A 27,788-nucleotide genomic window follows, 5' to 3' on the forward strand; every position below is an offset into this window, starting at 1 on the left:
ATGAAACCCAGCAGGTCCTTGAGATCCCACCATAGACAACGATCCGGGGATCTCAAGCAGCAGAAGAACCCCGCCGAACTAAATACAACGGACGGCACCTGTAACAGTACCCAGACACCCTTGCCAATCTGCAGCATCTTGACAGAAGTTTCGGGTAACCCTCAGAATTTTTACCGATGTCCTCGCCGTCCTGCAGGATTACCTCTACAAACAACACTGAAGGTTTGCGGAACCCAAACTGACGACGAGAAAGCCAAACAAGAGAATATCAATCCTGCTAATCCCAATAGTGGGGTTGATATCGAAGAGCTCATACGCCGACTCACTGGTGGTTAAAAGGCTATCTTAATTGCAGGTTCTCTGTTTTCATTTATGTTACTCAAAAAAAGCCTTGACTTTAGTGTCTTGACCTTGGTGCCTTTGTTTCGTTGGACTTGACTTGGACTGCATACTGCTTAATGTATATTATCACTTTCACAACATAGAACGGCGTTTTACTTTGTTGGAAGCTTTGGGGATAACTAGCAGTTACGGTAATGCATAATATTTTGATAAACTTGCGGGGCTTTACTTCAGCTAGCCTTGTTAGACGTATTTGTATCCAAAATCGCCGCCAATAGGATGGTCCTTTCGATTGTTTGGGATCGATTCCGTAAGAATGTTTGTGCGTACCAGCTGTGTTGATGCACAGTCACCAGCATATGCAGACACAGCTTCAACCTTCCAGCTTAACAGAAGCCCTACAATCGCTCGTCTAGGCTCATCCCCACATCACATTACTCCCTCAATCCACCAGTCCGTTCTGAGCTTACCAGTGACTGTGACTAACTCTGATTCTGAACTTAACCCTGCCCATGATGCACGACGAATCCCTTTTGCTATATGCCCGAGCCTACGATTTAGTTGAGGGCCATACCTCTATATCACCACTTTCATTTATATGCCTGCCTTACGATACTGAAGAAGATGATGTAAACCTTATCACCAACTTCCTTGAAAACCTACCATTCCGAACTACTAGTGTTCACTCAACTACCAATGAACGCCTCGAAGTTGTCAAAGATGTTAGCTTGTTGTTAGCAAAGACGATATCGCTTCGTGTTTACGCCGAAAACCCTGAAGACGGATATCAAAAATCGGACGACTTTTATCTCGATGAACCATTACTATGTTATGAAGCTAGTTTATCGACTAATACGGTTAATGAACGCCTTGATTTGACTCGATTTCCTTTGAAGGGAGTGGTCCCAAGTAAAGAGGACGATGATGGGGAATTACAATTTCCGTATTGGGCTTGGGAAAGACGAAATGAGATCGCGGCGGACCTTGCCGGAGAAAGAATGGCAGTTGATCGAAAGGTTTTGGAGTTCTTGAGGAAGACGGTGAAGAACCCGGACGCTGAAAAGAAACCCACCAGAGATTGTGAGGACGACTGCTACGATGTTTCAACTGTTAGTGTGATTTCCATTCTCCATAGGAGTGCTGGTATCTTGTTTGGAGCTACAGAGCTAACTAGATGTATGCATAGATACTAATTCCAAAAGATACTACACCACCTCTGTCTCCACTGCCTGTACCACTAATTCCTTTAACACCAGTTCCGCTAAATAAGCTAGTGGAGCAGTTGGAACCTTTGAATCTTGAAACAGGGGATAAATTACCTTTTATCCCGACGTTTGAAAACGGTAATCTGATGAATGAGAGCCTCGACGAAGATACAGAAGCCGTTAAACTATTTAAGTCTATTCAATTGGCCCCCCTCATCAGTTCATCACCGATTAGGCCTCCACCAAAAGAACTCCATGTCGAGACACCGTTGACGCCTCCGCTCACTAGTCCAAATAAACACAATATCGTTTTGGATAAGACGGTTGGAACTGATATCCCACCAGAGGTATGTGGACCTACAAAGAAGGTAAAATTTTCGGATATTGTCGAGGAGTTCTTGATCCCACCATCTTTGGACCCTTCAGAGGGTGGGTATGACGACGAAGTTATCACAGATGACTACCTTACCCATTCGGCAATGGCTCAGCTTTCCCTTGAGGTTATGGAACCCGGTGCACAGTTCTTTTTGATGCAACTACAGCAAGAGCAACTTGAAGACTCGACGAAGTCAGAACAGGAGCCCAAAGATGGTTTACGTGTCGAGTTGCCAATTGTTAGTTGGAAGAGACCAACCCCACCGTGGGTTTTAGGTGGGATTCATGACGACGATCTAGTTGGTGCCATTGATAAGGAAGTTATGGTAAATTGGGAATATAGAAAGAGTCTTGATATTGCAGGCTTGTGCTGGACAATCGGGAATACGACTGTTTCACAACCTGGAGTTACGGAGACGATCTTTCCTGAAACTGAAGAGGAATTATGGAAAGGCATCGAAGATGTGTTTCCAGTGCTTCCTTTGGAGACGGTAATTGAAGATGAAGATGAGAGTTTCTGGGATAATGGGCAAGAGCAAGATGAAGACCTTGAGTGTGCTAAAATCCAACCCAAGACGGATCTCGATAGCTTGATCGAAAGAAGGAGGTTACAGAGACCTACTACCAACCACAAATATGTAGCAGCACCCCTTCTAGATCCAAGGAGCAATCTCTCATCCTTTCTGTCCCTTCAAAACCGTAGCACGGAGCCCCACCCAAGCACTACAATACACTCCTCATCAGCAGCCCCTCCCCCTATACCTTCAGCCATTTCTTGCTCGCAAACCGATCCGTCAACAGTACAGCCATCTATTCAAGTTTCCTCATTGCCGTCCGACCCTTCTTCCACATTCATAATCGCCGCCTCATTTCTCGCCAATCGTACCCTTTACAAGGCCATCAAGTCCTTTTGCCCCAATTCCAAGTTTATAGAAAGACATTTCGAGCAACTTTCTCCTGTTAGAATATTTGGAAAACAAGACCAAGTTCCAGAGGAATACACAATAGAGGCGGATATTATTGTTTCACCGCTGACGGGGATTATTCTGACCGATTTACAAACGATTAGACGACGACCTCTCCCTACCAATCTATCATCCCGCGGCGGGGACTCCATTCCAAAAACATGCGAAGAAATACGAGCTCGAATATCTGAACTATCTAGAAGATATGAAAACTTAGCTGTTGGGGTTTCTATTGACTTTGGAGGAAGCGGGGTGGAGTCAGTCGAGTTAAGTACAACGGATTGTGCAATCCTTGCAGCATTCATCGGATTCTGTGAAGGTATTGGTAACATCGAAGTCACTATCATCCCAGGCAGTGGGAAAAGCGGGGTTCAAGAACTTGGGAAATGGGTAGTGAAAACTATGGATTTCCATTCGACTCCATGGAAAAACGTTGGTTTGGAAGTTGAAATCACAGAAAAAGAGACTATGGTTCGTGTTCAATTCCTAAATATTTCCCTTATATTAATTCCGGGGTAATCGTTAAGATACAAGCTGACCTTCGATGGTGGTATAGTGGGAAGCCTTCCTACGTAATAGTGGAATGAACTCGTATGCGGCTCAAGCGATTTTGACCAAGCTTCATGAAAGTGAATGCGGCCTTGTGGATTTTGTGACGATTGAGAAGGAGAGTAGGAGGGTTATATTTGAGCAATTTGTTGGGAGGAAGAGTTTGGAACGGTTTGAGGAAGTCTCTGATGCAAGGTGGCAGTATGGTTGAAGACATGAACACTCAGATGAATTAGCCGGACAATGATTCATCCTCGATCGGTATTTTATACAGCAAAGCAGCAGGGAGCAAAGGCCACTGAAATACTTATGACTGTCTGACCGCATGGAACACAAACACAAGTCGTGTTCGTGGGCACACCGCTAACTAAATATTAGACTCATATAATTTGTATATATACAAGAACAGATAATCAGATGGTGAAGACAATTTGGAGATATGATAAATGTGTCGATCATCATTGTCTATTACAATTACAACTCCGCAACCATTGGCAAAATCCCAAAGATCAAACCTAAGAATCCCCACAATACTCTAAGGTCGATATGGTGTCGAATCGCAAGGGAAGGGACAGAAGTCTCGGGACCCGGCCCTGACTGTGAATTCGTCAGACCGGTGGTTGTTGTAGAATCCGAGGAAGTTACCCTCTCCGAAGATTGGCTAGTGCTTGGTACTGGGGATATACCTGCACTGCTAGTGCTGGATTGCATGACTGAAGTTGGGCTTGAAGTGGGCGATGCTGTAGAGCTAGTAGAATCAAGAGAAACCACTGTGGGCTGTGGTCGACTGGGGCTGTCATTCCCAAAGGCCACAGCTCCACCACCCCTCCATTCAAACCCAGGCGTTTCGGGGTCACTTGCATCCAAGTCAATTTCCGGATAGTTCCATACTTCATTTGTGATTTCTGATACATTGCGATTTCCTGTGAAAGTGAGGGTCATTTCTGTTCGATTGGCTTTGAGGTAAAAGGAAGCCTTGGCTTTATTATTGGTGAAAGTGAAGTCGACGCCAAAGTCATCGTGAATTCCGGTCCTAAATGCAGATTTATAATTTAGTCAGCTATTATGCATATATGCATGGTGAATACCGATTGATCTAATGGAGACGTGTCGTACCATTCTTGCTTCATAAAGTCTATGGAATACTTTGGATCCAGAAAGCATCCATTTTCGAAATCTCGCAGACGACCCTTATTCCCCTTATAATCCAGCGTAACGCTAGGCTCGTAGGTATTATTATTCAACCAACTATCTTTTCCCAATTGAACTCTATACCCATCACTACCTTCGAATTTCACTTTCCCAATTTCGGATTTTCCAAAGTCGACCGTCCGTTGCAGTTCATACTCTCCTGAATCCCCACGATCGAAGTTTAGGTCGATAACAGAAGATGCGAACTCCAGATTGTATATTTCATCATTGGTGTAAACAAAAAAGCCACCGGATGTGGTACTATCGAAGTCGACGCAGTTCTCGCCTCTGGAATTGCATTTAACGGAACTAAGGTGTTTGAGTTCGAAAAAAAACGGGTTGGGATCCCAATTTGGATGAACGCCGACGTAAAACCAGGAATGATTCTGTGGACCCATTTGGATGGTACAAGGGTCTCCGTTTTTTGTGAAGGTGTTCCAGGTTATGGAGACATCGCCCTTATAGGCGATATGAGCATTCTGGTTTTTGTATTGATAGACGAAGGCATTTGCGGCGAAAGTGCGCCAGGGAAATGCGCAACAAAGAAAACCGAAGAAAACGAGAAGATGCATATGGGAAGAATGTAACATTTTGAGGGGGGTTAAAATTGGGTTAATAGCATAGAGACTAAGTACTTAAGTAGTGACTTATGGGCGAGTCGCAGGTTTTCCAAAATTGCAATCTTATGCCAAGCAGGTACCGCCAGTTGGTTCTTAAATGTCCCATGCTAACGTTATGCGGGTCTTTCGATCGGATCTTTAAGCTTTTGTTCAATGTTGGAATGAGGAACTAACCCCTGTTACAAACGGCTTGGAAAATGTCGTTACCCTTGCGCTAGGGCCGGGTTATAATAGCACTGCTATAGATCAAACCATGGCAGGAGTCCTTAGCCTAAGATCGGTAACGTTATAACTGGTGGTCATCCGATCTTAATCCGACGATTTGGGAATTCTATTACAGGGCGTAATTTTGAGTGCATGTAAGTACTTGAATAGTAATAGATACTATATATGTTAAACTTTTAAATATAAATCATGCATACCCGACTTAATCGTTAACTACCTAGGTAGTTGATAAGTTTTGATAACATGGATTCTATATGGCTTGGATACCTAAGTCTTAAGCATATCTATATTACAAAACTTCTTCAATCACAGATTGAAGCCCGTACTATGTACATGATTTAGCTACCTACTTAGATATCAGTTAGAATGGCCAGAAATTTTCTTGATTCTATAAGTAACTATCTCAATTAACTTCTTGAAAGCTTTCTGAATCATGTCATGCAAACCAATCAATCCTGCATTCCCGCACTTTAGCTTCAAACCACAACCTCAAAGTGTCGGTATCACACCCTCTCGGACTAAACACCAAAATAGGTTCCCTCCCCATCCAGAACTCAACCACAGTCCCCTCATCCCACTTCCCCCTCTTCCTCTTTTGCAAGCATTTCGACATCTCATAAGCCACCACTTTGGTGACAAAGCTCAGGTAACTAGCCACTTTAGCAACCGGTCCCAAGGGTACAACTTGATTCTGTTTATCCCCCAAACTCTCACAGAATTCACAACAGTCGAAAGAGACCACGATCTCCCTTTCCGCAAGCTTTAAAGAGCCGCTATCCCTTCCCGGAAATATAGTAACCGGATCATCCTTAAACATACCCCAATGCATATCCGGCCAAACCCCGCAGGAAGGATGATACCCAGACCGCCGTTCGATAACTTCAATCTTGCAAGGTCGAAATGAACATTTTTGAATACCAGCACTATCCACGATGAATTGTCTGAGATAGGTCAAAGACTTATGTACCCAAGGTCGAGGTCTGGGGAACTCTTCTTCTCCCGCACTACCGTCGAACCCGTAGGTTGTAGCTTCGACGGGGAAATATCTGTTAAGTCGGATTTGTGCGGAAGTTTTGATGAAATTGCGCCAGAAACGACAGACTTGTGCGAGAATTGGTTGCAGCTTCCAATCTGCGGTTTCGAGTATCATCATTTGGAGTTCTGCGGGGAGGTAGCAGTTGGAGCTTGGGTTGGAATTGGTTGTAGCGGTGGGTGGTGGGCGTGGGATTTCGTTTGAGGTCTGTGCCCCTGCCGGCAGCCGATATTTGTATAAACCGTTCATTTTTATATTGGAAAGTTTAGTTCGCAATAATATTGGTTTGAATGTTTTAAATCTGCATCTGTGGGCGCATATCGGTGTATTTATCGATGTAGTAGCGTTGTCGCCTTTGCAGGATCATATCAAAACTTCCCGTCTAGCTAGTCTAGAAGAAACATCTAATTATAAAACCTGCACCGGAATGAAGGGGAATATATGTACTGGGCTTAGGCACCGATAGCCATTGATGTGCTAATCATGGAACCTACCTGTCCTACCTGAAGACTTTAATTATAAGGATTCACACTTCCCGCCTCGAAATGTTTCAGCTGGATTGAGGCTGGCGGAGTACGTTCAGAGTCGCAACACGGCAGAGAATGAGGCTGCCGAAATTCCATAATCAGCTCTTCCTGACAAAACGCGGAGACGGAAAGCTCAGATAGATCGATATGGAAGAATATAGTAAAGACTTATTCTTGCCGTACAGTTGGATTGTTATTATTATTGTTATTATCATCATAATAAGAGAAATACCCGTTTTGATTGCGTTTTAATACCCGTCCGTCGTCTATTTCTATTTCACCTGTAAGAATACATAGCACACGGCAAAGCCATATTTTAAATCCCTGTGTGCAACAATGACCAAAACACCTTCGTATAAAAACGATCCAGCTAATTAATAATTAAAATGATATATGGAACGGAACGGCAGCGATAAGAATAAGAAAGGGAAAAAAGGAAGGGAAAAAAAAAGGATAAAGGTAATCAGGGTGTAGATGTTAACCACAGCTGTGAAGCATGAAGATAGCTGGGTTTAGACCTTCACCTTTTTCCTGCCCTTAACCTCCTCTTCGCCTTCATTGATTCTCTTAGCACCTCTGCTAGGGGTGCTTCGACCACTCACGCTACCGCCCCCATTAGCTCCATTGACGGGTGTGGAAGTACCACTGATCTCGTCTCCTCCAAGGTTTTGATTGACGTCCTTTCTCTTTCTTGGGCTGCTTCTAACGCCAGCGGTAGCAATGGCTGGTTTCTTCGAGAAGAAGGAGTCCAACCCAGTTTGCTTGACCTTTTGTCCCGATCCATTGACCTCTCCACCCTTCTTTGGCACTGATATTTTGGGCATAGGGCCCCGAGGGGTTTTGACCCCGTTCTCTTGTTTCTTCCCTTTACCCCTGCTTTTCTTCGCACTGATCGTAGAGGTCGCGGTTTCTTCTCCCTCGTCTTTCACTCCACCGTCCTCTTCGCCTTCTTCCCCCTCAGCGTCCACATTTGCCTTCTTCCCCTTTCGAGTACCTTTGCCTCTTCCCACCTTAACATTCTCTTTCTTGACCGCCGCTTTCCCCCTCGTCTTTCGTTTCTTTCCGCCCGTGGTCTCAGTCGAATCGACATCATCGGCATCCACTATGATGACGTTGTTGTCTCCGTCAACTTCCCCAGCAGGCGTGATAATTCCACTACTTCCACCGGCAATTGTCGTACCGTCCGTCATGCTCTCAACCTCCATCTTCTCAGCCTTCTTCTTCGCCTCGGCGACTTCTTCCTCTTTTACTTTCTGTCTTCGATCGCGCTCCTCTTCTGCTTCCCTGATGATGTTAAGGCAGGTAGCATTGTACTCGGGATCCTTTCGACTTTCAACACAATTGTGGCATTCAACATAGAAGGCTTGTGGAATGGCATAGTAATCGAGAAGTTGGTATTCCAGGATTTCGTCTCCAATAAGTTTAGCGTTATCGAAGTCGAGGCAATCCTCGCAGTAAGCACGTTCACAGAAGCGGCATCGGTAAAGCATGTTACCAGCGTCTGATGTTTTCCTATACATTCGAGATTTTGTTAGTAAGCAGGCTGCGAGGTCTGAGGTCTGATAATAAGGGGCATATGCGTACTGTTCACAGTCGTGGCACTCATGCTGCGAGCAATGATACTGCATTTTTCCATTACTCTTGTACTTGTGCTCTTCATCGAGACAATCGTAGTGGTAGGAACGTGGGCAACTCGAACAGCAGACGATATCTCCACCGTCGGTACAGACTTGGCAGTAGTCCTGATTGGTGATCTTGGCCTTCTTTCGCTTTGGTGGATCCTTCAAACGAGGATCTTTCCCGGCCATGGTAGCTACTGCTTCCCTGTATGCGATCGAACTCTTAGCAAGTTTTACTAGGCTAGACGTTAGGATGGGCTAATACGAACCATTGATCGTTCCCGACTGTTTCCTTCAAGACCTCGTATCCGTCAACCATGACAGTTCGATTCTTTCCTGCTCGTCTGTCGCTCCTATCCAGCTCGGCTTCTGTAGCAGCCTTGACTTGCTTCTCCATTTCTTCCTTGCCCATTTTCTTTCCCTCAAAAAGCCTTGTCTCTACCTTCTCAGCACTATTCAACCATTCCTCTTCGCGTTCCTTCTTTGTCGTCTCATCTTCATCCTGGTCATCTCCGTCATGATCCACAACCGTATAATTCTTGCATTTCTCCAACATTGTTTCCCAGTCCCATGCCATCATTTCCTTTGGATCAATTTCGGGTCGCGCAATCGCTTGAGCTCCACGTCGGACGAGGGTCATCAATTGATTCATAGTAAACTTAGGCGCGTCGTCTTCTTCGTCCGCGACAGAAGAGGGGCCAACGGCTGGCTTTTTGGAGCCATGGATGTCGCGCATCGACTCCGTAACTTTGGCAGACAGGTACAGCTTCTTCTGGATACGTCCAATCATTTGCTCTTCTACCGTACCTTGTGTAACAAGTTTGTAGACAGTTACCTTCTTGGTTTGGCCGATACGGTGCGATCTTGCCATTGCTTGCAAGCTATCGGGTATGTTAGGATGGGATTATGAAAAAAGAATCGAGGGAATTGTGGGCACTTACTCGGCTTGTGGGTTCCAGTTAGCATCGATCATGACCACCTCTGTCGCACTCGTCAAGTTGATACCCAAACCACCGGCTTTGGTCGAAATCAAGAATACCTTGTATGGAGATCCGGCCTGGTTGAACAGTCTGATACTAAGATTTCTGCGCGCCCGGCCTGTCGATCCATCCAATCGCAAGTACTCGAATTGAGAGCCATCGCCGCCAATGATTTGTAAAAACTCTTCACAGATGTCTAGCGTTTTTGTAAAGTTGGAAAATATCAACACCTTACGGCCTTGTAAGATAACTAGTTGTCTGATAAGTTTCTCCAAAACCATGAACTTTCCTGATGCGGTGATGATGTGCTGTCCAAGTTGGTACGGCTCAGGCTCTGCGGCAGGGATGAGATAGGGGTGGTTGCAAATTTTGCGGAGTTGTATAAGAATGTTCATGAGTTTGCGCCACGAAGGGTCGGATTTGACCTGCTCAATGCTCTTCTTGACGGCCTCCTGCACTTCGTTCCATTCTTCATTGTCCGCCTTGATAGTGACCTCCTCGCCATCGTTGTCGACCCTTATTTCGACATTGTCGAGTCGTCTAGCCTCTTCTTTGGCGGCGGTTTTATCTACGGACTCTTTATCCTTGGAGTTTTTAAAGAGACGCTCGAGCATAGGATTGTCTAGTTTTGTAAGGATCATTGTGTACCACATCCTCTGCATGGGTGAAAGCGGGACGTAGAGGATGACTTCCTCCTTGTCTGGAATGCCAAGACTGATTCCTGGGGATTGTTTTGTGCGCCGCTTCATGATAAGCTCCAACAAATTGCGAGAACAGTCAACAAAGCTGGTGTCAACTTTCCCGCGAGTTAGATCAAAGGCCTGACGCCATTCGTCGCATGTACGATTAGTGAACACTTCGGGATACAGCCAATGAACTAAAGACCAAAGTTCGAACAAGTTGTTCTGGATAGGGGTACCGGTGAGGATCAGACGGTATTCAGCGTTAATGGATTGAAGAGACTGGGAAGATAACGTCTCGGAATTTTTAATCTGGTGCCCCTCGTCCACTGGGTTGCTCTAGGTTAGCTGAAGCTTCTATAATTATCCGAAGTGGGCAACTTACAAGCAACGTATCGCCAAATAAAGGCCCTTTTGAACCAGACTTTCTCGGCTACGAAGGTGTCGTACGAGGTAACGATGATATCCCAGCCACGCTTGGGATTTTCTGGATGTACTGGGTTTTCGCTTCCGTCCTTGCCGCTCTCTAGGCCCTTCTCAGCCAGTCGCTTCAACCGCATACGCTCTTTGATCGGTCCGTGAAGTCGCATAGCTCGTAAATGTGGGACAAACTTTTTCGCTTCGTTGACCCAACTTGTAAGGACGCTCAATGGGCAGACAACGAGGAAAGGTCGATGTGGGTGCGATTTGTCGATTTCGCTAGCAGCCTGGGAAGAGATAAAGGAGAATAGGGATAACGTCTGAAGGGTTTTTCCGAGACCCATCTCGTCCCCCAGGATACCTGAAAGGCCATTCTTATTTAACCAAAGAAGCCAGGAGAGACCCTCAACCTGGTAAGGTTTCATAGTAGCTTGGATCCTATGAGTTGTTAGCGTTGAGGTAGAACTAAGTTTTAATGGGGTGTAGAGACTCACTCTTTGGGCTGGCTTTCTAATAGCTCGAACGGAATCGGTGATTCGACGGTGCTGCCATATTCTTCCTCGAGCTTCTTTAGGTAGTTGCTATCGCCAACCAACGGCTGGAAAGTGTCTTTGTGAGTGATAAGGAAGTTGCTACGTCGTCGAGCGGTTTCAGCTGTGAGAGCGGCGCGTATCTGGGCCCTGGTCATGTCTTCGTTCTCGGGTTCCTCAAAGATACTTCTCTTAGGGGCCGCTCTTGAAGATGCTGTCCTCCTCTTTGGCCTTTCGTCTTCATCACTGCCTACACCTGACATCGCTCCGGATCCTTCATCCGAGGAGAAGAGGTCGTCGTAATCTGATAGTTCTTCTTTAAATCGTCCTTGGGCTGTGTTCTTCGCGTTCCGACTGAGTGATTGCCTCTTTGGTGCGATGGCGAATCGTTCGTTCCTCTCTTCCTGTCTACTTCTTCTGATTTGCTCTCTCTTTGAGAGACCGCGTCTCTTAGAGACGGCTACCGGCATGGTTTCAAATGAGATGGGTTTCCTTATGTTAGATCGGTCACGGAAAGTTCGACTGCCGATCAAGACCCCGGGGACGTTGACGTATTTGCTTCCAGAGATTGGTGAGGTGGTGACGTTTGTCATTGAGACTCGTTTTATCATCATTCGTGGTGTGCCTACTTGGTTGGGCTTTTGTGGACTTGGAGCGGCTGTGATTGTTGTTCTGATCGGAATGAATTGCGGTTTCTTTGATTCGAACTCTGAACCTTCGTCCTCTTCTTCTTCGTCGTCCGGCTCTGAGTGAGAAGAAGGATGATAGTCGCCTTGGGGACCTCTGTCAGAGTGGGAAGAGGAGTGATAGCCGTTATCGTCCTTCTGCTCAGATGTGGGGGTAGCTAAAACAGGGTTCTGGCTTGAGGCCGTGATAACATTGCCATTGCCAGCTTCTGCTGAATCAATATTGAGCGATGTGTCAGCCGAGGAGGCCTCTAGCGTAGGAGTCTGTATTAAAGGAATCAAGTATTAGCAATCTGAGTCTTCTGTCTCTTTCCATTCCAGCATATTCTTTGCAATCTGCAAGCTCACGCGTTTTAGGACAAAGACTTGGATGTTTTGGGCCATGAGGCTACACAGAGAAGGGTTCCTGCAGCAGCAACAGCCAATGGTGATAATGAAATCCGAGGATGCGAAACATGATCCTTACCTGTGCTCTAGATCTAGCAGCAGCCATTTTTTTGCCTTGAATTGTCAACAGAGTTCCTTGTCCCGGTTTTGTTGGTGATGCAGTTCTCGATCTATCAACAGGACCAGAGCTAGGAGCTCCAGGCGGTTCGGATGGCGACTGAGGCGGATTCGCAGCAGCAGCAGGACTATTGCCGAAAGGACTGAACATGCTTGAGAGAGAGACAAAAGTCTTTGTCCGATATGATGGATCTAGATAGATCCAGGCCGGATAGTAACTTGCAGTTCTGTCTTGAAATCAGACGGGTAGACAAGCCGTGGTTGAACGGACGAGGCTCCAGCGACGAAACTCGAGTTTAAATTAAGCTGAACTTCAGGTTGTCCCCGGACAGGGACTGGCTGGGCACCCAGCGACGAGAGAATCAACACAATTCCAAAAAAAGACGAGGAGAATGATGTCGAAAGATGATATCGAGTAGAGGATGTAATTGGGGACGGGAAGAAGAGCTGATTTCGGGGGCTCCGGGGGTTAATGTGAGGAGAGATGAATCTACGGAGGACGATGAGGGAGGACAGAAAGACCAAAAAAAAGGAGAATGAGAAAAAGTTGAAGAAGAAAAAGTGGCGGGCGAAAAGAACAATTTTCGCCAGATTTCTTCAAGCGGGAAACTTTGGACAAACATTCACTACCAACATCTTACTTAACTTAGAATCTCAGCTGTTATAGATTCTATTTTCTAGATAATTGTATTTTTACAATTAGTTGGAATACTTTTGAGATTCTATAGATTCTATTTTATAAGTACTCTATTAGACAATATAGTGTCTACTACTTCTAAATACAGCAATCACGTAGTCAATTGGGAGACGCGTTTGAACGCGTTTGATGGCTAAGAGGCCGCAAGGCTTAAAATTTTAGATAAAAAAATTTAGAAAAAAAAAAAAAAGGAAAAGGAAAGGTGCAAGGTATCGTGAGATCGGACTTGTGAGCCTCCTGGTAAGGCAAGCGCTGCTTAACGCCGACTGACAGTTGCCTGAGTTCATACGCTGCACTTACTTACTACCTAACCTATTAGTAGTACTTATATACCTCTCCAGCTAGCAATTTGGGAGAAGAGGTCATAAACCTAGTTTTGAATGCCGGCCCTGACTCATAGTTGATATTCACCTAGATGTTCCCACCGGAAATACTTCTTTCGAGTTACTTTTGATTACCATGTGATAGTAGAGATATATCCATTCTGTAACCTCAATTAATATCAATCCCCTCGAGACTACGAATCCGACCCTCTCGAGACTAAATTTCTTCTCGATTTATCGATTACATCTGCATAGTTACATGGTCTGATCTGATCCGATCTGATGGCTGCGAGTTGGGGTGTGGCGGCCGTTGTTAGCGGCGCTGCCTGTGTTGATGTGTTGTGGGGTTGTTGTTGTTCTTGGTGGTGTCGCAATCTCCCCGCTGGCCTTATCTCCCTCTCTCATCCCAATTCCGATTCTAATCTCCCTCTTCTTCTTCCTCTTCCTCTTCCTCTTCTCCTCCTCTTTCTCTTCCTCATCGCCATCGCCATCACAATCGCAGCTTCCCCGCATCGAATTCGTCGTATCCGACATCTGACGTCCTCTACCGCCATAGCCGTTTCCTACTCGCTCTTCAGCTTTCCCAAGACCCTTCCGGTGACCCCAGCGAGCTTCAAGGCCTGGTCACTGTTAACTACCTTTCCCATCGGTTTCCTTCCCCTCTGTTTTATGCAATCTGCGCCATCCACGACTTTTCCGAACGCTCCGAACCAACAATCTCTCCCAGCCACCCAGCCAAACCCCGACCAACATGGAATCTACCCGTCAGGTTCTCTCCCTCCTCACCACTCCTTATCAGGGTTTGGTGTCGAGAGTCCCACTTCTTCGCCAGCTGGAGAAGGAGATGACCAGCCGAACGGACTCCCTAGCCGACAAGAGAATGAAAATATCGGAGTACAGACCAATGGATCGGAGCCTACACAACTTCTGAGCTCGTCTCGTTCGTCGCCCGACCGAAAGGGCAAATCAATAGTAAACAAGAAATTCAAGTGTCCCAATGTTAAGGGCGAGATTTATATCACTAGACTTCCAAATGGTATTGTTATAGGCTTGGCATATGTTTGACTGGTTTGGTAGCATTCTGTCTAACAATATCCCTAGAGGTCCTTACACACACGTTATCCTTCTTGGACCCTGTCTCGTTGACGAGCGTGTCTTTCGTCTCGCGACGTTTTCATGCCCTCGTAACCTCGCCACATGCCTGGAAAGATGCCTTTTCTCGCTACTTTCCTCAGCATAATACTCATTCGGGCTCGGATGCTTACCCCGCAGCCGCTCGCTATTTTACTCGGCTGTCCAACACAGGCACTCACCGTAGCGAGTATATTCTTAGGACTCAGCTGCTTCGTTCGCTCAAGCGAGGGCGACCGTACGTCAATTCAGGGATCAAGCCTAGTTCGTCGAACAATCCGTCGAACTTCTCCATGATAACCTATAATCCGAAACTCCACGAATCAACCATCACCCATCTGCATGCCGATTTCTCACGAAACAGAGTGATTGCCGCTTCACAATATACAGGCTTATACAGTTACTCGGATCCGAGGACAGGCTATGTTGAAGTTGAGCAGCGGGGGCATCCGGGATATGCCTCCTTTGGGCTACAGTACATATCACCCGACGGAATCGGTGCTCTGGACTTATCCGAATCGAGGGGACAAATTATAGGGGATGCCAGGATTGGCTTCCCTTCTTTCTTTGTAGAGAGGGCCAATGGACCCCTCCCTCCGATCAGATTCGTTAATGAGCATGGCCCGGACGCCGCGATCACTTGTACCTGGATTTCGAAAAAGGATACACTCGTGAACACATCGGGGAACAGGATTGTTAGTGCTAGTGGAAGTTCGAAGGGCGTTGTCCAGTTTCAGGATTCCACAAATAGATGGATGTCCTTCCTGATTTGTCCTGGCATCCCTATTCTTGAAATCCGCATCGACGACGGGTATACAAAGGCTCGAGAGCGCCGGAATAGGATCTGGTGCATCGTTGTCAATGCCCTCGGGGAATTGTGGTACATGAAAGGGAAACTGCCGAATAGGTTGCTGGCGCTCGGTCGTAACATGGGGGAACAGCCACAGCAGGAATTTACGCCTTGGTATTATATTCCAGCGACGAAGAAAGACGACTCACCTGTTGGATTTGGCATCCTTGCACCTGAAGTTGGTGCTCCGGATATGGAAATTATGCAAGATCACAACACTTTGATGCATGCAGACCAAGACGTTATGGCGGTCACGTATTCCGACCATTGGGGGCTTGACTACTTCGTCGAGGCCGATTTTGGAGGACAGAACTTCATATTTGGCCGCAAAGGTGGTGAGGAGGGTCCGAACTCTAGCAAACAAAGGGCCGAGCTTGCCAAGTTCACTCGGGTTTTGGACAATGTCCGGGAAGAGCTAATCTCGGAAGTTTTTATAAAAAATGTCTATGGCCGTGGGTACCACAAACAAGTAGAAGAACCTGTCCCTAGACCCTCTGATGAGATTGAACCGCCAGACGAATGGCACAAACTGGAACTATCAATCCCAAAAAACACTAACAAAGACTGGGCATTTATCACGGCTATCGCTATCGATATGTCGAACCTAGCCCTGCTTTCACCAAATGAAGATTCGATTCTCACCCGAACTAAAAACCAGCCGTCGACATCATCCCCCCTGAAGGTAGCCGGTCAGCTTTCTCGATTGTTCGCAATCGGAACAGATACGGGGACTGTTCATGTTTATAATGCACGTCACCCAATCTCCTCTTCAATCATATCCCTCCCTCCCTTGCACACTATCTCCACGGCTTCTCCGTCTATATCTAGCCTCGCACTATCATCTCTCTACCTTGTTCATGGCGGTACAGATGGGCTGGTTCAGGCTTGGGACCCGCTCGTTTCGCTTTCTGAGCCTATCAGGGCAATTCATAGCCGATTCTCGACACGTGCAAGGCGCCGCTTAGCACAAGCTGCAACCTCGGTACACGGAATTGGCGAGAACCAGTTCGCGGCCAGGTCTATATTCTTAGACCCGGATGCAACACAACTGAGAGGAATAGTTGCATTAGGAACACATATCCGCAGCTGGAGTTTTAGCTCCTCAGTAGAAAAGGTTCAAGAAAACAGCAGTGCACGGCGGAGGAAAAAGAATGCGAGAGCAGGTGGGATTTCCCATTTGAGTGGGCGAGGGAGAGGGACGAATTCGCCGAAGACCCCGTTGGGCAGGGACATCATTGATGAAAGGGAAAGAATTCAGAAAATTAAGTGGGAGGATGAAAAGACAAAGACAAAAATGGCGCAAAGATTTGGAGTTGGGGAGGGTATGACAGAAGAGGAGATGATTATGTATGCAATGATGATTAGCGAGGAGTCATTTGAGAAGGAAAGGGGTCTCGTGGGAAGCGGTGAAGATTGTGGGGAGAGTAGCTTTGGAGGTGGAAGTTATGGGGAAGGATTTGGGGATGGTGAGGAGGAAGTGTGGGTTTACAGTGAAAGCACTGGGGGCAGCGCTAGCGGAAGAGTTTCGGAAGGGTCTAGTAGTCCTGGAGGTTGGATCGAAAATGAACAGCCGGAACCCGAAATCACCGGGACCACAAACGATGACGAAGCCTTAGCGAAGGCGTTGCAGGAATCCTTTGACCTAGAAAGTAACACTACGTCACCCGGTGGTTTGGAAATTCCTATCAAGTTCGCAAAGGGGAAAAAAGGCAAGGGAAAGGGAAAAGCGGCGATTGTGGGTGTACCCGCTACTGACACTCCCGGGAGAAGTAGCAGAAGGGAAAGTGATGACCAGTTCGACAGAGACTTAGAGTTGGCCATTCAACTTAGTATGGTAAGTTAGGATTCAGATCAGTTATAATTATCTCGACGATAACACGAACTAACCAGTTTTTTTTAGAAAAACTGAACCTTGAAGTTGAAGCTGGTTCAGGGGGATGTCAGACTGCCAATTTGTCCTTGCATGTTGCTCATATCGTGCCTTGTAGATTTCCACGTTGATAACGCTCTCTTTTTTCTGCGTCTAGGGATATCCTTGCCCCTTGCTCGTTGAACGCAGTTATAATACTTACTATTTTCCTAATTTACTTTTCCAATTTATCAGTTACTTTATTTCGTACCCAGCTATGGATCCACCCAGAAAAATCCCAGGATGCAATTTCTGTATATCACATGGATATTGCTTTGCGCACTAAGTCGGATGCTAATATAATAGACCAACAGATTAGAGATGGACGGACACCCGTGGCCGCCAGGAGCGTCCCCGAAACGTCCGGATTAGAGCCATGCGCACGGTTTATCTCTCCCCTAAACCTCTCAACCCGGGAATTGGGACTATTTCCAACAAGATTCTACACAATCGTTCGACAACAACCTCATCATCAAGGATGATGAGGTACCAGCAGGTTGGAGCTGACACTTTTCATGGTTTCATTGCATATCCGTCCAACACAACACAACCGTGAAAAATAATACAACATTTCTATCGAATTTGGCAAGTGTTCCCGTATTTGGACCCCTTGAACGTCCTAAAACGGGTGTGCCCAGGGTGTGAGTGCAGAACGACCGGGAAGGTTGCTGTTAGTTTATGTTTGTGTGTTAGTATGACCAAGTAATTGTTCCATGCGGGACGTGGTACATACTTATGCATAATGCGATGCATATGTCGCTAGCAGCGGGTGGTACAGTAACGTTTATAACTTGTTGGCTTTGTTTGATGTTGTGACGCTGGTTATGAGACCATATGGGATTGTGCGCCCACAACGTGGGTGCGAGTTGTAGTGGTACATAAAGCTAGTAGACTAACGGGGATATTTGTGACGAGCTAGCTAGTTACACCATGGTACCATCGTTGGAGTACTCGAGTGTTGGCGGCCCTGAGACTGTCTGAGGCTGCGCTATGATAGTATCGGGTACTCGTCGTGTTTCTTGGTACCTAGTGACCAATTAATAAGCGGGTGAGCGAGTTTTCCCTTCCGCCATTGCGGCCTAGGCGGTGAGCACGAGAGATATTATGGGCCCGGGAGTGGATAACATTAAACGAGCTCCATGTGTCTCATTCGGTTCGATTGGCACAGCCCGTGAATGTCACGTTAACGACTACATGAATACATCTATCTTGATATTTACTAATCATATCCGCTGATTGGTGTTATTGATCGCCATGCGTTTTCACCTACTTCCACCTCTCTTCTCAATTTCAATACTCATCTTAACCTCCAAAGTCTCATGCTGGTACCTCCTAACCCTTCGGTCAGACCGTAGATGGACCGCGAATAACAAACCCGTCTCAACATCCTGGCTTCGAGAAATTAACAGTTTGACGGAATGTGTTCCGAACCAAAATAATAGGAATAAACCTGTCGTCATCGATGCTGTTGCTCTTTATAACCGTCCGGGGACCACTATCGCCCGCGGCGTCGCAATCTACGCGAACTCTTATTGTGGGATTAAGAACCCCAATTCTAGAGAGTCTGTGAAAATCGGGACTCATGTGCCGGATATATTATTACTCCCCGATCAGAATAAATTGGAAGGTATTCACCTTTTCGACCTGAAGGGGATTGGAGTTGAAACCAACGGGAAATTTTATCGTGCTATTGATCCTGTGGAGGAAGTTAGATTTTTCGATGGATTATTATGGGAGTCCGAATCGAAACCCGGTGTTTATTGGTGGGATGGGGCGGGGACTTGGAAAAGGATAAGACATTTGGGAGATGAAAGAAGGGTTAAGTATGTCGATGGGGGTATAGCGGATCACCTGATCTCTACGTCGGCATTGTATGATTATGTTAGGCTTTTATTGGAGTTTTTTATTAATCCTGAACGTATGGGAGATGAAGAGGAGGCTTTGAAAGGGTATAAACGTATTGCGGAAAAGCAGGCGATCGATGGACCTCCGTCTGCCGTAAATCGCAGGGTGCCGGCGATTGCAAACCCAGCCGTTGTCAGTGAATATTTTCAACCGGAATCGACTTCTGCACCTTCCACATCTGCTGAAGGAAACCTTCAAGGGAATGATAATGACCAGGCTGGCCAAAAACCACCCGCTGAGAATACACGGGCGCAACAACCTCAACGTGCGGGGTATCTACCACTGGTATTACCAACGATGCCATTGCCATTTACATATCTTCCTTGGGGGTATGAACAATTACAAAGTGGATTAGAAAGTATCCTCAATATAGAAGTATTAAAAGGGATACAGGAGATACTTGGGATCGAACGTTTGGCAAATCCTGCCCCGTTTCGAGGGTTGGAGGGAGATTCCGCGACGCAACCGGCACAGGCAACTGACGAGATCAGGGAGAATACTGGTCAAGAATCGGCGCCTAAGGTTGCTAGTCGTAGAAATGAGGATGCAGTGCCAGGTGTGCATATTAGCCTAGACCTAGTTTCTGAATCAGGGAAAAGGAAAGATGAGGAAGTAATCGTTATTGATGAAGATGAAGAGGACATTCCTGCTTTAGAAAAAAAGAGGAAGACTGATTGATAAACCACTCCACTCTTTCTTTCACTTTTCCAGCGATATCGGAGTGTCCACCCACCAGTACTGTTTTAATACTATTTGTGCCCTTTTATGATATCATCTATTAAATATTATGATACTATACTACGGAAGTTCTAAAGTCAAATCGACTCATCCAAACCTCGGAACATCTCCAAAGCCCCTCAAAACCTCAGGAACTATCCAATCCTCAATAATTCTAATCCTAACATTGGTATTTCCGTCAAATTCAACGCCATCAACAGAATCCCTCTCAATTAAGTAGTTTTGTCCCGGTAGTCTAAAGCGGATAAGGCGAAGTGGGCTCGAAAAGCCAGTTTTGGTGAATCTCATTTGTATGAGATCCCGAAACCTCTCTGTGGCGCCTGCGTTAAGATATGAGTATGCCCGATTTCCGAAATATCTTAAGCGTGGGAAACTTTCAAAGTTAAGGACGCAACCCGGCTAGATAATTGAGTTTACGTATGTTAGCTGTATATATATATAGTTGGCCTTTAGTTAGGCGTAGAAACTAAGGCAATTTGGCGAAGAAGATATCGAGAATCCTTACCAAATCATGACTCGAGCTAACTGTCAGCATCTCCAGTTTTTGCAATGACTTGCCTAACCCCTCAATCTCATCCTCCGTTAACATCATATCCCCGAACACGCTGGCTAAATGCAAATATTTTAGCGTATCAGCAGACCCCTCCAATGCTTCCAACCAGTCAAACCCCAAATTTTGATGAAAGCTTAACGTAACTTTCACCAAACCCTTCGTATGCCGAAAATATTCCCCAAGCCCATCGCTATCCGGTGACCCCCTCGTTCCATTAGCACACTGTAACAATCGCTGAAACTGTAATGTCCCACCCTCGGAGACCGCAAGGTTGACGAATGCAAGCGCCCCAATTGCAACCTCAACATCTACCAAAGGTGAGTCTTGTACCAGGTTATATGGTCCAAACAGGTCGGTCATCATATGACCCACCCCATCGACTCGCCATACTTTCAGTTTGGTCAGCCTAATCCTCCTCTTCGCCGGGATTGATGGTGGGTTATCCTGCCCGCATTTAGTACACCCTTTCCACTTAGCGAATCCTTCATCCATGTAAAATAAGGCCTCGTGGACCCTACTTGGTGGTATTCTTCCTCTGCGTCTGCTCTGATATCGCAGGTTGTTACAATTTAACTCTTTTAAGACCTTTTGGCAGCTATAGAGAATGCTGAAGATACTGTGGTAATGAGTAGTGAAATCTTCTGCGTGGAAGGTAAATGAGGTGAGGTGTGGGACGTGGAATACACTACAATCTGAGCTAAGGGAATAGGAAAAGGTAAGATTTAGTGTCGTTAACATGTTCCCTGGAGAAAAGAGTGCCGAAAGGGTCTGCGGCTCAAAGAATTTGTCATCTGAAGATTCTTTCAGATCCCGATACGGGGAACAACTAATATCCCAAGCCATAAATCTAGTTAGCAGCTAGAAACCAAAACTCTGTATCATATCGGTGGATTCTCTAACTTGAAAGACCTACGAGAATTTCTTAAGCTGTTGAGGCGGTAGTCGGGACAGAAAATCGCGCAGATTTTGATTAAGCATGGCTTCCACATTGCATCCCGAAATGTTTCCCCCAATCTCTAGGCTCGGTGCGACATAAATATGCCTTGGCTCGATTCCACGACCATTTTTTTGCTTGAGGTCACCGCCGACCTCGAGTTCTCGAAGGTACTCGAGTGAAACATCCGTAAAAGCTCTTGAGAATATTTTTTTCGCACGGGCCTCATCAATCCTAGTACTAGTAACAACAGTGATCTTGAGAAATCGATTGATACTAGAGATGCTTTTTTCATAGAGCCCCCGGCATGTTAAGCTGGTGTTGTAAAGATCGATTCGAGAAATTCGCTAAACTTAAACATTAGTATACTAATATCAAACCCAGTTCGTAGTCTTGGGAGTATTATTAATTCGTAAATGTATTGGTAACTTACGCCGAAAATCTCGTCGGTGAGCTCGCTCGGAAGTTTCAGGAACCCGGACATTGCAGGTGCAGGTTCGCGGGATTCAGCGGACAGGCGCTTACATGTGTATACCTAGTACAATCTGGCAAAAAAAAGACGCGAAGCCGTTATGTCATATGCAAATTCGTTTAAATGCAAGAAATGGAAGTAGAGGAAGTAGCTAGACGAAATATCTGCCACGTTATGGCATGGTTCCTATTCACAAGTGGCCTTTTCCAACGTGTTATATAGATGCTAGATCCTTATTACTTTGGTGTGGATGGATTCTGGATTCCTCGTCCTTGGCAACAAATCTACCGAACCCTATCCCGAGTTGTGTCGGCCGGAAGTACGTAGAGATCCTGAGTTGTGTTGAGACCGTGGTATTCCGGAAGGCTTTCCGAATTTGGTGCCCAAATATGGTTATGATTGGCTAAGAGACAGCGCCACAACGCCACTAGCCAATCCTAGCAACCAGGGAACCTCTATTGATCTTGCATTGTCAGGTACTTAGTACTTTTCGGAGTGTCCCATTGGCAATTGATGATTTAAGAGTACTCTTAACTTCTAACCACCTACTAGCTTCACCTGATAGCTGGAAGCTATTGTGCTGTTACATATTACTCTTACGAGGACCCTTCTAAGCAGGGTTGAAGCTTATAGATACTACAAGAGACAACAGAAAATTGTGATGTTAAATTATTAACTCGAACTGTAGCTCCTAGTTCTTCCTAGCAGCACTCCATATGCAAGTCACCATTACAAAACCCAAAGAGAGAAGGGACACTCCACTTCAAAAGCAAAAACCTAACTTGCCAACCGAAAGACAAAAAACTCAAGCATATTACAAAGACGTTTTAACCAACCGAGCCGGGGTTTTATCAGGAAAAGAAGCCTTTAAGCTTCAATCTTCTCAGGCTCCCTCTCTAGATCGCTAGCTGGACCTTTTCCGCCCAACATTCCTTCAGCTCTTCTAGTGTTGGGCTTTGCGCCAGGGTTGGCCTCCAACCATTCCTCGTAATCGACAACATCTGCATCACGTCCCTTAGTTTCTGGGATGAAGAAGTATGTGATGATAGCTCCCAAAATATTGCACCCGAAGAAGATCCAGAGCACATTAGGCAGTCCGATCTTGTACGACGCAAGCCAATTGAAGAGGATGGCAGATAAGATAGCTCCGAGCTTGCCGACGGCAGCACTAAGACCGTGTGCGAAACCACGGACACGAGATGGGAAAACTTCAGCCGGAACAATGAAAGTTGTGGCGTTTGGTCCGAAGTTAAAGAAGAACTGTGCGAAGGCGAAGCAAACAAATTTTCCGGCGGTGGGGATGTTATGATAATCGCCAGCTAGGACACCAAATAGCAAAGCGGTGATAAGGAAACCACCAATCTGGATTGTTTTCCGGCCAAGGATTTCGATAAACGCGATTGTAAAGAAGTATCCGGGAACATAACCGGCAACAGCGATGATGAGATTACCCAAAGCATTTTTCATAAGCTTGTGGTAGTTGTTCTTGCCGGTAGTGAAACCGATGGCAGAAAGAATGAAGGATTGATTTAAATTGATCCCATAAAAGGCGATATCGACCAAAAACCATGTCATAGCGGTTCCAAATAGAGTCTTGAAGTGTCTCCATTCGCTAAAGTAGACGAAGAAGGTATTAAACTTAGCTTCTTGAACTTCAGAGCCAGAGACAAATGCGGGAGGTGCGACGCCGGCGTTAGGTGCCATCGATCCCTTACGAGCCATGCCAGAATCCTCAGTGTCAGAACCATTGGAACCAGCTTCGACAACCTTTCTAGGAGATTGAGCGTCGACTGAGGCGCTAGATGTCGAAGCCGAGTTGAGTTCCTGGGACTGTAGGAACTGCTTACCCTCAGGCATAGTAAGACGGGGCCAAAGAGTAGCGATAGCAGGGATGATTGCAACACCCATTTGGATACGCCAAACTGCGTCAAGTTGGCCTTCGTGTCCATCAACGTTCAAAGCTTTCTGGAAAGCTGCTAGAACAACGATTGTGACGATAGATCCGGCCAGAGTACCCCATCCCTGGTTAGAGAAGATGAAACCAAGGAGAATACCTCGACGACGCAGGTGGGTACGCTCAGAGGTAATAGAAGCGGACATTGGATAATCTCCACCGATACCCACTCCCATGAATATACGCCAGCAAAGAATCCAAACCATCTTTTTATGAGGTGTTGGGATGCTGTTAGGTAAACTGATGACCATAATCATGCCGATGATACAAATGATGAGTTCTTTGCCATAAACGAAACGACGGCCAAAAGCATCGCCGAGGAAGCCAAAAGAAAGTTGACCGATGACATTGCCGAAATTTGCTGCACCGTTGACGCAACCGCGGAGGAAAAAGGGATAAGATGATGCATTGCCGCCCCAGTATTCGTCGATCCAGACGGGTGTAACGAGATTGATAATGAATAAATCGTAAGAGTCGAGGAAGAAACCGACACTTGGCACGATGTTTAGCTAATATCACAATAGCTACGAGCATGTTACATATTCTTACCCAGCAATCAAAAGTAATTTAAGCTCGCCCCTGGTGAGGAAGTTCAGTTTGCCTTTGAGCGGCTTGTTTTGATCATATTGCTCCTATATATATCCACCAACGCTACTTGTTAGTTCAAAAATCTTGATAAAGACACTTGATGCTAGCACAAATTTGCAAATTAGTGTAAAGAATTCGTACAAAGGTAATAGGATTCCCATGTTCGTCCACGTCGTAACGTGAGAAGCCTTCTTCCTCCCACTTCATGATGTCAGATGTGTTGCGTGGTCGAAATAATACCAAGAAATCAGAAGAGCGAAGCTTTTGCTAAGAAATGGACAAGAAGCCTTGGTATTACGTTAACAGGCGGTGTGAAACCAAGAAATCGTCAGCGGTAGTACTGACAAGCCGTTATCAAGACCTGGTTAAGAGGGTGAGTGACCAAGATTAGAAAGAATCCGGACGAAAGTACGGGAGTGCTGGGGCATTTTTATATTTTCAGCGATTGCCGTTTCTCGGGGGCGTGCAAGCCCAGGCTCTCCAGGCAGTCGCGCAGGCAAGTAAAAGCAGCATCATAGCGGCTATGGACCAGGTAGCATCTTGGGGGTTTACGCCTGGGTTCAGGATTCCATTATTCATATCGCTTTGGAAAGAGAGACATTTGGACCCTCCATGCAGGCAGGCCACGGGCCATGTTGCAGCTGTAATTGATTTTTATCAATATACTTTTTTTTGCGAAAGAAAAGCAATTTCTGAGATCAATTGATCAATGAGACCCGGTGTGTCATTTTTTCGAGAAAAGTGCTTCTAACGGGGCCAACGGTTCCAATCACGCATTCGTTTTCAACCATGCCCACACTTGGATATTGATCGATAATCAAGTAGCTCTACAGCACAAGTTCATGCAGGTTAGCTAGAGTTATCATGAAGATCATCGTCATTAGAGCGTCGAGGTATCTCCCGGATTTCCCAAGGTAGTGATGATTCTCTTTTTCCTGGGACTAGCTAGCTCGATCAAATCCGGCCGTCGACGCATTTTGATTTAAATCGATTTTTTATCGAAATCTTTCCCATCACTCTTTATTAGAAGATCTTTGGCATGCGGAATGCCCCAAGTGTAGGGTACGTACACTAATCTCTGCAGGAGCCGGAAAGCTGAAAACTTGTCCCTTCGACACTCTAGTGGCCTCCGAGCGCTGCAGCTATGTAATTCTTGTTCCGGAATCTGGCATAGCAAGATGAAGTTACGCTAGCTAGCCATCGGCCGCTTATCCGAGAGACTCCGCTGTATCCCACTTAATGGGCCAATAGTACAATTGACTCGCCAGCCTTTGCAGCAAAACCAATATTCTTGGTCATAAATACTCAAAGATTTAACCCACGGATTGTAGCAACTTCTTCTGAGCCATCTTAGGCAGCTACTGTTCTCCTTCCCTCAACCTTATATATATGCCTAAGATGGCTTCACCGCCTCGGTGCAGCCTCATCTTTGTACCGAAAACAACGCAGTCCCTCACGCGACAGTGTACTGTGTAGCGCGGTCGTCGAATCGGTTCCAGGCAAATCTCATAGCTAAGACTTTTCCAAGACGCTTGGTGATGTAGACCAAGACTTCTTCTTTCCACTGCCAAGTCGGCAGGCATGGGTCGGAGAAATTATTGGAACTTTGGCTTCCTTGGCCGACGGGCATGGCTTTTTGGGGGGCATTTGAGCATGAGACGAATATCGGCGAACGCCATTATGGTACTTTGGACAAATTTTCACCGGCTGATGGCCACATGCTAGGATTGGTAGGCAACCATTGGTTTCATGATTTCAGCGTCGTAGACACCAAGAAGGCTGGTGGGTGGTGATAATCGATTCGTACGATGCAAGGAAGAAGCCGGACAACCGCTTGCAGACATCACGGATGTATGTCGTTCAAAGTATCCAATCAGAGCTGTCTGCATGAAAACGTGCCCTAACGGGTGGCCCTGATCTGCCGAGATGTCGTACAAGATCCCTTGTCATTGTGGGGTCTCTTGAATGCGGCTAGTCGAGGTGTGGTTAGTGCGGGGTGTCTGAAAGGAATGAGCGCTCCGTATTGCAACATGAATCGAAATCAGTTCTCCAAAAGTTTTTAATTCATAATCTTGTCGTGAACTTCAGGTACCTGAACTGCGCTCCCCTCGGAGACAGTTTCTGGATTTGGTGGCTATTGAAAAATTTTACTATCCTGTGCTGAAGCCAACACAATTAATTACGAATACTTAATGCATCTGCAATAATGAAACTTAACTTTCGCAAAATTGAGGCTCACAATGCAGAACTTAGTGGATCTTTATCTAGATCTCACCTCTTGTGATTGATATCGATATCGATACCACGATATCAGACCGGTGGGTCTCGTTGGCAGAGATGACGAAACCATTCTGTCATTTCCATCTGCGAAAAGGCTTGTCTTTCGCTGTGCATACTTGGCATATCTCGGCAACCGCCTCCTTGGACCTAGGTATATTATATTTTGCTGATATAATATTAATAACCCTCCCGTCTCGTGTTTTCCTTTTGGGATCTTTCGGACGCCACTATGCATGATCTCGCCTAAGACGCCGGCGTGTCTCTCCTGACATGCAATTCAAAAATGTAGGAATACCCACGAGGCTGGAATGCGGTTTCTTACAGGCTAGAGATTTCCCTTGTCCCTGGTTTCTGACAAGCCTTTGCCAATGTTGTGGGTACGCTGACGATTTTATCTCGTAGGGTGACAGTCAGGACCCAAGGGAGTGGGTAAGTAATACATGTTCCGACTGAGACCTTGAGTGGCAAGCTAGCTTCGTTGGGACTGTCCCATGAGGCCTAGAATTACCGATACAACTAAGTAGTCGAATTATCTCGTGCCTAACAGGAAGTAATTCTGCGGGTACGGGGTGGACTGAATCGTGACTGATCGCCTATTTTGTCCTTGTTATGTTTCGCAACATGCATTGCAGGTTTGAGGGATAAAATACGGGTATCGGTACCATCACGCATGAATTCTGGCGTTCGATTGCTGCCTCAAGTTGGCGATGTGGCTGTATTGCAGAGTTTTCTTGCGATTGTATGTATTGCGATAATAGCTTCATTATCCCGATATTCGGCTTTATCATTGACCTGAAGCCTGGGTACTAGACTAACTCAAATTAATATATAGCTAGCTTACTAGAATTCTGTGTGTATATACTTAGCAGTACAATTCGGGTATCTGCGCAGGTGTGTAAAGTTGAAAGTTAAAAATCGGTGTGTCTAGGATTAGATCTATCCTGACTAGAGCGAGGGTTATACCGGTATACCTTTCAGGACGTCTAGACATTTAACGTTTTCG

At 46.0% G+C, this 27,788-nt stretch overlaps 11 protein-coding genes across 11 annotated transcripts; 4 read left to right on the forward strand and 7 right to left on the reverse strand.

The window, feature by feature from the left end:
* On the forward strand, window positions 1-336 carry AOL_s00006g450 (uncharacterized protein; the record flags this gene model as incomplete). The annotated part of the gene is made up of 1 exon (XM_011119759.1): window positions 1-336. The coding sequence occupies one exon, from the start codon at window positions 1-3 to the stop codon at window positions 334-336; it is 336 nt and encodes a 111-aa protein (XP_011118061.1).
* A 521-nt stretch (window positions 337-857) lies between these two features.
* Window positions 858-3,647, forward strand: AOL_s00006g451 (uncharacterized protein; the record flags this gene model as incomplete). The annotated part of the gene is made up of 3 exons (XM_011119760.1): window positions 858-1,485; window positions 1,545-3,358; window positions 3,444-3,647. The coding sequence occupies 3 exons, from the start codon at window positions 858-860 to the stop codon at window positions 3,645-3,647; spliced, it is 2,646 nt and encodes an 881-aa protein (XP_011118062.1).
* A 263-nt stretch (window positions 3,648-3,910) lies between these two features.
* AOL_s00006g452 (uncharacterized protein) lies at window positions 3,911-5,217 on the reverse strand (the record flags this gene model as incomplete). The annotated part of the gene is made up of 2 exons (XM_011119761.1): window positions 3,911-4,469; window positions 4,553-5,217. 2 exons carry the CDS (start codon window positions 5,215-5,217, stop codon window positions 3,911-3,913), a joined length of 1,224 nt encoding a protein of 407 aa, XP_011118063.1.
* Window positions 5,218-5,908: 691 nt separating this feature from the next.
* Window positions 5,909-6,754, reverse strand: AOL_s00006g453 (uncharacterized protein; the record flags this gene model as incomplete). Its single annotated transcript, XM_011119762.1, has 1 exon — window positions 5,909-6,754. The coding sequence occupies one exon, from the start codon at window positions 6,752-6,754 to the stop codon at window positions 5,909-5,911; it is 846 nt and encodes a 281-aa protein (XP_011118064.1).
* A 790-nt stretch (window positions 6,755-7,544) lies between these two features.
* Window positions 7,545-12,602, reverse strand: AOL_s00006g454 (uncharacterized protein; the record flags this gene model as incomplete). The annotated part of the gene is made up of 7 exons (XM_011119763.1): window positions 7,545-8,544; window positions 8,617-8,856; window positions 8,921-9,532; window positions 9,593-10,640; window positions 10,697-11,169; window positions 11,226-12,211; window positions 12,414-12,602. 7 exons carry the CDS (start codon window positions 12,600-12,602, stop codon window positions 7,545-7,547), a joined length of 4,548 nt encoding a protein of 1,515 aa, XP_011118065.1.
* A 1,124-nt stretch (window positions 12,603-13,726) lies between these two features.
* AOL_s00006g455 (uncharacterized protein) lies at window positions 13,727-14,005 on the reverse strand (the record flags this gene model as incomplete). Its single annotated transcript, XM_011119764.1, has 1 exon — window positions 13,727-14,005. One exon carries the CDS (start codon window positions 14,003-14,005, stop codon window positions 13,727-13,729), a length of 279 nt encoding a protein of 92 aa, XP_011118066.1.
* Window positions 14,006-14,140: 135 nt separating this feature from the next.
* AOL_s00006g456 (uncharacterized protein) lies at window positions 14,141-17,361 on the forward strand (the record flags this gene model as incomplete). The annotated part of the gene is made up of 3 exons (XM_011119765.1): window positions 14,141-14,507; window positions 14,573-17,286; window positions 17,353-17,361. 3 exons carry the CDS (start codon window positions 14,141-14,143, stop codon window positions 17,359-17,361), a joined length of 3,090 nt encoding a protein of 1,029 aa, XP_011118067.1.
* A 1,254-nt stretch (window positions 17,362-18,615) lies between these two features.
* On the forward strand, window positions 18,616-19,944 carry AOL_s00006g457 (uncharacterized protein; the record flags this gene model as incomplete). The annotated part of the gene is made up of 1 exon (XM_011119766.1): window positions 18,616-19,944. The coding sequence occupies one exon, from the start codon at window positions 18,616-18,618 to the stop codon at window positions 19,942-19,944; it is 1,329 nt and encodes a 442-aa protein (XP_011118068.1).
* Window positions 19,945-20,091: 147 nt separating this feature from the next.
* AOL_s00006g458 (uncharacterized protein) lies at window positions 20,092-21,049 on the reverse strand (the record flags this gene model as incomplete). The annotated part of the gene is made up of 2 exons (XM_011119767.1): window positions 20,092-20,403; window positions 20,510-21,049. 2 exons carry the CDS (start codon window positions 21,047-21,049, stop codon window positions 20,092-20,094), a joined length of 852 nt encoding a protein of 283 aa, XP_011118069.1.
* A 417-nt stretch (window positions 21,050-21,466) lies between these two features.
* On the reverse strand, window positions 21,467-21,975 carry AOL_s00006g459 (uncharacterized protein; the record flags this gene model as incomplete). Its single annotated transcript, XM_011119768.1, has 2 exons — window positions 21,467-21,838; window positions 21,925-21,975. The coding sequence occupies 2 exons, from the start codon at window positions 21,973-21,975 to the stop codon at window positions 21,467-21,469; spliced, it is 423 nt and encodes a 140-aa protein (XP_011118070.1).
* Window positions 21,976-22,830: 855 nt separating this feature from the next.
* AOL_s00006g460 (uncharacterized protein) lies at window positions 22,831-24,712 on the reverse strand (the record flags this gene model as incomplete). The annotated part of the gene is made up of 3 exons (XM_011119769.1): window positions 22,831-24,409; window positions 24,467-24,549; window positions 24,647-24,712. 3 exons carry the CDS (start codon window positions 24,710-24,712, stop codon window positions 22,831-22,833), a joined length of 1,728 nt encoding a protein of 575 aa, XP_011118071.1.
* Between the last annotated feature and the right edge of the window lie 3,076 nt (window positions 24,713-27,788).

The sequence above is a fragment of the Orbilia oligospora genome (genome assembly GCF_000225545.1).
Source record: "Orbilia oligospora ATCC 24927 unplaced genomic scaffold scaffold00006, whole genome shotgun sequence".
Taxonomy (NCBI): domain Eukaryota; kingdom Fungi; phylum Ascomycota; class Orbiliomycetes; order Orbiliales; family Orbiliaceae; genus Orbilia; species Orbilia oligospora.